Below are 8,901 nucleotides of genomic sequence, written 5' to 3' on the forward strand. Positions count from 1 at the left end.
TATACCTAAACAATCGTGGACGACCTGGTTCTCTTGGACAGATGGACAAACAAAAATAAATGTAATGTAATTAAATTCTTTCCAGTGGTTGCTGGACAAACAAATCTAATCAGTTCATCCTTGAATCCAGGAGGACTTTTGTGCCAAATTCAAGGATATTCCCTCCAGGTGTTCCTGAGATATTGCTTTCACAAAAAAGTGACAGGAATAATGGCCCGAAGGGAATTTTTCCAGGTCACTGTGACCTTGACCTTTGACCACCAGATTCAAATCCTTTCATCCTGGAGTCCCAGGGGACATTTCTGCCAAATTTGAGGGTTGCTGGGATATTGCATTCAAGTCCTAATAATGTTAAGAAGAGTTACATTATCATGTCACTGGGAAGTTGACCTTTGACTTTTGAACACCAAAATCGAATTACTTCATCCTTGAATCCAAGAGGACCTTTGTGCCAAATTCAAGGATATTCCCTCCAGGTGTTCCTGAGATATTGTTTTCACAAAAACTTGACAGGAATTATGCCAAGAAAAGTCTTTTTCTCTGACATGATGATGCCACTGTCACCTTGATCTTTGACCTTTGACCACAAAATTCAAATCAGTTCATCCTTGAGTCCAAAGGGAAATTTCTGCCAAATTTGAAGATGTTTCCTTAAAGGGTTGCTGGGATATTGCATTCAAACAATGAGTTGGAATAATGGAAAGAGTTTTCCAGAACATTATGATCACTGTGAAATGTCTTACTTCAGCATTTTATCGTTTTAGACATTTGTGTGGTATCACTACATTCATATGGATTTCTGAGATATTACCAGTAAGCCAACTTTGACCTCTGAACTCAACCAAATTATGTTCAGGCCATCAAGTTCAAGTGGATATTTGTGCCAAATTTGAGGATATTCCCTCCAGACTTTCCTGAGATATTGCTTTTACAATACTCGGGCAAGAATAACGGCAAAAAAAAATAACTTCTGGACATTATGATATCACAGTGAAGTTTACCTTTGACCTTTGACCACCTAATTCCAATCCTTTCATCCTTGAGTCCAAGTGGACATTTGTGCCAAATTTGAGAATATTCCCTCCAGACTTTCCTGAGATGTTGCTTTTACAATACTCGGGCAAGAATAATGGCCAGGAAATTGTTCTTTTTTCAGGACATTATGATGTCACAGTGAAGTTGACCTATGACCCTTTTGGGCATACATTTTCACCACTTCATAATGTTACCCTATTAGACACTTCTGTTCTATTGTGTCATAATTAGCCAATCAATTATTGAGTTATGGCAAGCTAATCCCTTTACTTGTCAAACTACAAGGCAAATAAGCTCATGAAGATGGTGCAGTATTGTAGATGAACTGAACCAAAATGTTTTTTAAGTAGCTAAAGTTAGCTAGAGGCTCAGGTGGATTTTACTCTTTTTACATATGTCGAAAAGGCTGCATGTGTTGGTCTGTCTGTGTGCAGGTGTGTGGGCGTGGATGATTCATTATCTATTTTTACCATGTGGGTTGGAGTGGAGCGCAGGTGTGTCATCTGCATGTGCTCGATGCAGTCATGACTAACAAATACATTAAAGATTCCGATAAAGTAAGATGTGGGTCAGATGTGTCTCTACTCCGGTTGCGTAGCAGTGTGAAAAACCAGTTTGTAATGATTAAATGTCAGACTTCTATACAATTACTGAACATTTATAAAACAATTAATCTGGTTTATCCGCTTAAATCAAACATAAAAGCTGCTGTCATTGTGATGGAACAACTAGCTACATGTACTGTACTTAAAACCGTTAACATACAAATCTGTAACGTAGTGATGAACCAACATCTGCAACTCCTGTTGGCCTTTACAAAGCTTTATCAGGACTTTTACCTCCTCTTTAAGCTCACGCACCACGAAAGAAAGCTGTTTTCTGCAATATATTCTCAAAATCCAGTTAGTTAGTTAGTTGAACATAGTGAAGCTGCTAAAAAATAGACACACATATCATTCTTGAGCTCGTGGAGACCAAAAACTGAGCTAAAAGAGACTTTTACACTGAAACCCAGCAGGGCCTATGATACGCTGTTGTGAGAACAGTGGTGTAGTGGTTAGCAGTGTCACCTCACAGCGAGAAGGTTCCTGGTTTGAATCCCAGTTCGGATGTAGGGGCTCTTTCTGTGTGGAGTTTGCATGTTCTCCCCATGCATGCGTAGGTTCCCTCCGGGTACTCTGGGTGCTCGTTACGTTCATTGGTGAATCTAAATTGACCGTAGGTATGAATGTGAAAGGTTTTCTGTCTCTACGTGTCAGCCCTGTGATTGACTGGTGATCAGTCCAGATGTAACCCCGCCTCTCGCCCAATGACAGCTGGGACCCTGAACAGGATAAGCGATATAGCTAATGGCTGGATGGATTTTGTGAGAATTTATACTTGTGCCCAGGTGTGTAACAAAAAGCTAGCAATACTTTTTCTTGAGTGTCATGACTTTAACTTTTAACTATATATTTTTCAGTTTTGGCTCCTTTATTTTTGGAAAAAAATCTACGTACTTTGGCTACGAGAATAGATTAGTACAAAGCGGATTATCAAAAAGACGCAACACCTCTGATGCAGAGAAAAATGTTGTTCTGTCTACGTCTGCCTGTCCTACGTATGTTACATTCACTCACTGACGTGCGACTGTACTTGATGTGAGGTGCTTTTTGTTCATTCTTCAAAAAGAAAAGATGGAATTTTAACAGGTTATACTTCCTGAAAAGGTTTCAACACCTAAAAAGTGCTGTTCTGCTTGAGTAAAAATGAAAACATCCCACAGACGAGAACATTCAACTCTTCTCTAATAACATCTAGTACATTAAGATCTTTCATTTGTGCGTAACGCAGCAGCCCACACATGTTGTTGTCCTTTTATTTTTCTGAAAGAGTGCGGACACATGAAGCAACCTTTAGAACTAGATTAAAGCTTGTCTTGATCTTTCTGTCATGGCTTGTTAGTTCCATTGTTGTTGTAAAACACAATAACACTCTTGAGGTTAATATTTTAAAAAAACAGGGAAAAGATCTGGTTTACAGATGATAAAAGAATGTAATTGGTGTTTTTAGTTACAACTTCTCAAGGATGTGGTCATTTCAAAAAGGTGAAATGACTGCACCTTTTTGTACGCACTGGCACTGGCCTACAATGTCTTAAAATTTTGTGCGGGCAACATGAAAACAATGCCTTTGCAAGTTACACATAGGAGAAGAACAAGCCTTTCTTAAGTGTTGTTAAAGATGTAAAATTTTTGCAGTTTGGTATGGTTTGGATATCAAAATTACTTGGTTAGGTAAAGTTGAGGAAAAAAGTTTTGTGGGTTTAAATAAATAAATAAATACCACAACAACATCGTATTGAACGCCAAACGTCACGCAGGAGAGAGGCTTGGTGGGTGTAACGTATAACACAGTATCATCTGCATGTAGTGTAACATATTCGATACGTATCAGGCAGCAACGTTGCTTTCTTAACAATCCTAACAGTCCTTTGTCGTCCTACTTTTATGACACTCAATCTCTTAATTTCAAGTTGGCTCCCTTATTCGCCAAATTTTGGTTGCTGTAAATTAGTTGCTAACTTCCTCATCGAATTACCTGCTAACTGTTTTTAGGTCGCACTCCTTTAAAAGGTCACAAACCTGTCCTTTTTAGCTGGATCCCCGATTTACACAGAACTCGACCCAGCAATGTTACTACCCCTGCTGCTAGCTTAAAAACAGTACAACATCCTTCCACCTCCAAATTCTGTTTTAACCTTGTATCAACACCACTGAGGCAGCATAAAGGCCTGACTTTCCCACCTTGAACAGGCTGTTTAAAAGGGGCTACTGACTTTTGGTCCCACACATAACTTGAACTACGGTCTCCTTTTGAGATTTGATCACTCTTTGAACTAGGACAGGATTTTTTATTGGCATTGTTTACCTGAAAAGAGGCTTGATGGGTGTAATGTATAACACAGTATCATCTGCATGTAGTGTAACCTTCTTGACACGTATTGGGCAGCAATGTTGCTTTCTTAACAATTATAACAGTCCTTTGACATCCTACTTCCATGACAGTTAATCTCTTACCTTAAAGTGGAGTTCATCGCTCTTTGAACTAAGACAAGATTTATTATTGGCATTGTTGACATGGTGCATCCAATGGGTAGTGGAGATGTTGAGGTCATGTGTTTCTCTGAGACTAGATTATTGAAGTGTGTCAGATGCCTGCAAAAAAAGGCATAAGAGAGTATTTAAGTCTGAGTTTAAAATAATAAAAACTTCACATCAAATGACAACAAAGGAACTATTCCCATAAACCCACATAAATTTCACAACAGGTGTAAAAGAATATTAATTAACCTCTCAGGTTATTTCCCAGATTTCATTTCAAACCTCCCCAAACTTCATGAGCAAACCCTGAATCACGCCCAACCCTTTAGCCACGTCACCTTGCTCCATCTGTGGCAAACTCTATTTTGTGAGAAGCCATAGGACCAGATATACCAGAACGACTGAGAGATGTGAGAAAAAGACTCTGCGGGGGAGGGGCCATATGGTAATCAGAGTCACTCCTTGTTTGTGATGAGATTAGTCAGTCTGGCAGAGGAGTATTTAAACGCTGCATCTGTGTGAGTGATCAGGACTCTCAACATGTCAACACAAACAGGTAAGACGCTGCAGATTTTACTACTGCAAGAAAACAAACAAACTCTAGATGTTGACAAAAAGTTGGTAAAACGAAATAACTTTTTTATTACGATGTTGATGCAGGATATTGTTAGGTTTTTATCATGATTTTTCCAGATGGTTACAAGTATAAAAAACATGTTTTTTTGGTGGATTTAGTTTTACTTTTTGTCGTATTATTTAAAGTTGCTCTATATTTGCATGTTTATAATATTTTTGTGTTGTCATTTAGGCTTTAAACTATAATAAACAAGCTGCTGCAAAGGCGATGGTCATGTAGCAGGGTTTGTTGCTCAAACTGCAAAATCATTGGTCTAGTCTGTAAATGTACAGCGTTTCTGTATGCATTTATACGCTATTTAACTTCAAGTAGTTTAAGAATAATTTCAAAAGTTGTAAATAACAGGACAGATAGATAAAATTAAGGGTTGTTTTTTTCCGCTGCAACAAGGAACAATAATAACCATATATGTTCTTACTACTTTATCTACTTAATGTACTGAGCTGCTGGTGATGAAATCTGTCTTAAAGTGCATTTTAATTATAATAGTCAGTAACTGATTTCTAGTCGTTACCTAATAACAGTCATTACTGTGATGCAACCCTGGAAAATGTTCTTTTGCCTGTGTGATTAGTCAGTAATTACAAGTAATTTAATGTTATTAAGAGTGAGTAACAGTGATGTAATATTTTGAATTTACATTTAAGTCCAAATGAATTTGTTTGCAGAACAGTTTTTTTTCAAGTATGAATGTTTAAAGTTCATATTGTGTTGTTTTTTTCCAGCCAGAAACGTGGCCTCCGAGCCGTTCGAGGTGCAGCTCAGGTGCTGCATCTGTCTCGACACCTACACCGACCCCGTCTCCATCCCATGTGGACACAACTTCTGCCTGGACTGCATCGAAGGCTTCTGGGACACGAAGGACCAGTGTCAGTGCCCGCTGTGCAAAGAGACATTCAGTAGGCGTCCAGAGCTCAGGGTCAACCGAGGATTTGCGGATATCATTGAAATATTCAAAAGGTTTGTATCACCTCCTTTTTTTTTCAACGTGATGCTTACTCGTAAATATTTGAATTAAACGGAGATTTAACCTGATTATTTCAAAATAAAAGGTCTCTGTCGCCGGCTCACAACCAAGAGGAGGAAGACGGGAAACCAAACCAACTTTTCAATGCGGAGGAAATCCCCTGTGATATCTGCCTCGGAACCAAGTCCGTGAAGTCGTGCCTCATGTGCCAGGCGTCTTACTGCGACCTCCACCTCAGCCCGCACCTCATCGATCCGGCGCTGCAGAAACACCGGCTGACGGATCCAGCGACCTTTACAACCAGCCACCTCTGCAGGAAGCACAACAAGCCGCTGACCAAGTTCTGCAGGACAGACCAGGCGCCGGTGTGCGAGGAGTGCACAGAGAGGGACCACAGGTGCCACAAGGTTGTCGTCATGGAGAAGGCGAGCAAGAGGGTCAAGGTGAGGAGCTTATCTTGTTTACGACTTGCCAAAAGAAAACCCGTCCTTTCTGCCTGCTTCTCTGAAACATCATTTCAAATATTGTATTTATTTTACCTTTTTTCAGACTCATTTGAGGGAAACGAAGGCCGACATTCAGCAGATGATCCAGGCCAGACTGAGGAAGATGGAGCAAATTAAAAATTCAGTGTATATAAGCAACGTAAGTTTGCCATTTTATTAAAAAAGCATGTTCAAAATGGGTTAACTGGTCTGTTTTGTCCGTACATTAACACTTTCTACTGTTTCCATCTGCAGAAAATCAAAGAGAGGGAGATCCAGAGCAGCGCTCAGGTCTGCTCCTTGCTGGTCATGGCCGTGGAGAGACACCAGGCCGGGCTGGTCGAGGAGCTCGCTGAGAGGCAGCAGGTAGCCGAGAGGAGAGCCGAGGAGCTGCTCGGCGAGCTGGAGCAGGAAATCAAAGACCTGCAGACGCGGAGCAGCGAGCTGCAGCACCTGGAGATCACGCAGAACCCTCTTCACCTCCTCCAGGTTCGATACCTCAACCGCATGTCAGCATTTCTATGACGCGACTAATTTAAACAGCTGAACTCATAACAACCTCCTTCGTGTTCCCTATTTTAGAGCTTCCCGTCTCTAAGTAGACTCCCGTCTACCAGGGAGTGGTCCGAGGTGGCCGTGCATTCAGATAACTGCATGGGGACGGTGAGCAGAGCCGTCTACAAGCTCGTGGACGTCTGTCAGGAACTTGCGGACAAACTGTCTGCAGAAGGTCAGTAAAGTTTTAGCAGCTTTACTTCACACATTCAAGAGATTCTTCTGACAATCAGTGCATGAAAATAACCTTTTTCTTTTTGTTTCTTGCAGAAGCGGACAAGATGAATCAGTATGCAGGTAGGTTCACACTCATGCATCCATTACCTTCTTTCAACAACCTGTTTTAACCTCCATTAGCAGCTCTCTTATTCCCTGACTCACTGTTTTCCCTCTTTGTTTCTGCAGTCGACGTCACTCTGGATCCTGAGACGGCTTCAGGCTGGCTGGTCCTGTCTCCAGACAGAAAGAAGGTATTGTCTGATTATCTGACTGTATCTTGCTGTGTGAAGAGCACTGTCTAAAAATTAAACGAGTCTTTCTAGTTTCCGTGTCTCACGTTTAAGACTGTAGGGAAAGTTTGGGTGTTATCGTTTGCTCAGCAGGCCGACCAATTTTAGCTCGACCTTTTGTGCTAAAACATCCCGACTGTGTTGCATTTCAGTGACAAAGAGACGACACGTTCTCACCTGAAAATTAAAATATGTGTGAAAAGCATGTGAGAATTAAGTGGGAAGGAGCTAAAAATGAAACTAAAGCGATTGCATTCATCAACAGGTGAGCAGCCAGAAGAAAAAGGATCCAGTCACAGAGCGTCCTCAGAGGTTCGACTCCTGCGTCTGCGTTTTGGGGAAGCAGAGCTTCACATCTGGAAGACGCTACTGGGAAATTCAGGTGGGAGCTCAGAAACAAGAAAACATACGACAAACAAAGTTTAATGTTTCCTAAAGGCTTAAAAACTACTAAAAAAAAACTACCTGTGACCCTATAAAAACCTTTAGATACAGCTCATTCTGTCGTGTCTGACTCTGTATTTTCTACATTGTGTTTCAGGTTGGCGATAAAACAGACTGGGATCTCGGCGTGGCGAGGGAGTCCATCAACAGGAAGGGCGCCATCTCGGTGCGTCCTGACAGCGGTTTCTGGGCGATCTGTCGGCGAAAGGGCGGCAGTCTCAGCGCCTGCGCCGGCCCCTCCGTCACCCTCCAACTCCAGGAAACCCCGAAGAAAGTGGGTGTGTTCCTGGACTACGAAGAAGGCTCGGTGTCCTTCTACAACGCAGAAGCGAAGACTCACATTTACACTTACAGCGGATGTAGCTTCACCGAGCCTCTCTACCCGTACTTAAACCCGTGTGTTCAAGATAACGGGAAGAACACCGCGCCGTTGGTTATCTGTCCTGTTGAGGGACAGGTCAGCGAGGTACAGGACATAACCATCGAGTCACATGTGTGATGGAAACGCTTCTTTTGGATTCTGAACATTTTAAACCTATTTTGGTTTCATCACATTTATTTTACTGTAATAGTAGTTAAACATCACTGGCCTGCAGCAGGCTGAAGTTCATGATGTGTTTCTGTTTTTATGACAATGCAACACTGCCAAAAAGATGTTTTTTTTCTTTTTTCATTTTAAAATGTTGTTTTTTTATGAATGAAATTCATTACCAATTCAATATGATACCAGATTTGTATAAATGCATATAAAAATACTGTTAATGGTGTTGAAGGCACTGTGTATCGAAAGATACAAATTGTGAAAATGAAAAATAAAAATCTTTTGCAAAGTAAAAAACTGTGAAATTGTGTCATTTTGCAACTAGATTTTGTATTCTTGTCTATTTGGGTAGTTTAAGGTTAACATACCTTTTATTACTTCCTTCCATTCAAGTTATCCAACCTTTGATTTCTAAGGAAATCTTGCACATCTTGTTTTCACCTTACAATATAACATACATGAGCTATTTGGCTTCACGTGGCATGATCGTGACTTGTTTATTTTGCTGAGTAATGGAGCATTATGGGGATTTACTTACATATTGTTTGCCAGGGCACATGGCCGATTAGTCACCGGTTTCTTTCCATTTTTAAAATGTGATGCTGTTGTCAGAGCACAATGTGGTATTAAATCAAAATGGACCCG

The 8,901-nt window shown here is 40.8% G+C and overlaps 1 protein-coding gene across 1 annotated transcript; it reads left to right on the top strand.

Annotated features, from left to right (window-relative positions):
* The first annotated feature begins 5,397 nt into the window (after window positions 1–5,397).
* Window positions 5,398–8,513, top strand: LOC138600919 (E3 ubiquitin-protein ligase TRIM39-like). Its single transcript, XM_069672466.1, has 9 exons — window positions 5,398–5,715; window positions 5,808–6,165; window positions 6,272–6,367; window positions 6,463–6,696; window positions 6,790–6,937; window positions 7,033–7,059; window positions 7,168–7,232; window positions 7,537–7,653; window positions 7,813–8,513. Exons 1-9 carry the CDS (start codon window positions 5,408–5,410, stop codon window positions 8,212–8,214), a joined length of 1,755 nt encoding a protein of 584 aa, XP_069528567.1. The 5' UTR covers window positions 5,398–5,407; the 3' UTR covers window positions 8,215–8,513.
* The last annotated feature ends 388 nt before the right edge of the window (window positions 8,514–8,901 follow it).

Source organism: Semicossyphus pulcher, unplaced genomic scaffold, assembly GCF_022749685.1.
Source record: "Semicossyphus pulcher isolate SPU_LCO1_2020_fin unplaced genomic scaffold, fSemPul1.0.p SCAF_21, whole genome shotgun sequence".
NCBI lineage: Eukaryota > Metazoa > Chordata > Actinopteri > Labriformes > Labridae > Semicossyphus > Semicossyphus pulcher.

Bases quoted from the DNA above. Each gene is read 5' to 3' on its own strand.
- LOC138600919 (XM_069672466.1), top strand. From the start codon at position 5,408: ATGAATTTGTTTGCAGAACAGTTTTTTTTCAAGTATGAATGTTTAAAG. The intron at 6,368-6,462 runs GTAAGTTTGCCA...TTCCATCTGCAG, and splicing joins ATTCAGTGTATATAAGCAAC to AAAATCAAAGAGAGGGAGAT. The intron at 6,938-7,032 runs GTCAGTAAAGTT...TGTTTCTTGCAG, and splicing joins GGACAAACTGTCTGCAGAAG to AAGCGGACAAGATGAATCAG.